This window comes from Bison bison, unplaced genomic scaffold (assembly GCF_000754665.1).
Source record: "Bison bison bison isolate TAMUID 2011002044 unplaced genomic scaffold, Bison_UMD1.0 scf7180017864527, whole genome shotgun sequence".
Taxonomy (NCBI): domain Eukaryota; kingdom Metazoa; phylum Chordata; class Mammalia; order Artiodactyla; family Bovidae; genus Bison; species Bison bison.
The window spans coordinates 870,047-870,912 of NW_011495078.1; the positions used below are offsets into that span (position 1 = coordinate 870,047).

Genomic DNA, 866 nt, shown 5'->3' on the forward strand with positions numbered 1-866 from the left:
GGCGCACATCACCATCAACCAGTACCTGCAGCAGGTAAGGTTCCCGGTCTGCGGACTGCCTGCCGCCTGCCCGCCCGCTGCCTTTTCTTGTGCCCTGCAGTGGGAGCTTGGGGGGTCTTTTCGCCGGCTGCGCCCGCGCCGTTGGCCACCGGGCGGCAGGCAGACCCGATGTGTGTCCCGGGGGCCGGCCGCGCCCTCGGTGTAGGGGCGGTGGGAGCTGGGGACGGAGACAGCTGGGGTCCGCCTGCAAGCGGACTTGCGTCCTTCGGTAATTGTGTCCCTCAGGGCTGTGTCCACACAGCCTGTAAACGCAGGAGCACAGCGCGAACACAGGCATCGACAGATTCAAAGCATACAGTCTTTGCTGGAAGCAGGGCTTCCCTGATAGCCCAGACAGTAAAGAATCCGCCTGCGATGCAGGAAACCCAGGTTCGATCCCTGTGTGGGGAAGATCCCCTGGAGGAGGGCATGGCAACCCACTCCAGTATTCTGGCCTAGAGAATCCCGTGGACAGAGGAGCCTGGTGGGCTACTGTCCATAGGGTCCCAAAGACTCAGACACGACTGAGCAACTAAGCACAGCATAGCATAAACACTGTAACGGCTTCCCTGGTGGCTCAGACAGTCAAGAATCCACCTGCAATGCAGGAGACCCAGGTTTGATCCCTGGTTCAGGGAGATCCACTGGAGAAGGGAATGGCAGCCCACTCCAGTATTCTTGCTTGGAGAATCATGGTCAGAGGGATCTGGCAGGCTACAGCCCATGGGGTCGCCAAAACTAGGACACGACTGAACGACTAACACAGCCTTTCCTCTGAGCTATGCTAATTCGCAGGGCTAGAAACCTGGTAATAGGATTAAGGAAAG

The 866-nt window shown here is 58.9% G+C and overlaps 1 protein-coding gene across 1 annotated transcript in view; it reads left to right on the plus strand.

Annotated features, from left to right (window-relative positions):
• Position 1: 1 nt before the first annotated feature.
• The window catches only part of PCID2 (PCI domain containing 2), a gene marked incomplete at its 5' end in the record, with an annotated part of 15,197 nt that continues 14,332 nt past the window's right edge, over positions 2–866 (plus strand). The window contains one exon of the mRNA XM_010831540.1: positions 2–34. Within this exon, the coding sequence (XP_010829842.1) occupies positions 2–34 (33 nt within the window). The remainder of the gene's footprint in view (positions 35–866) is intronic.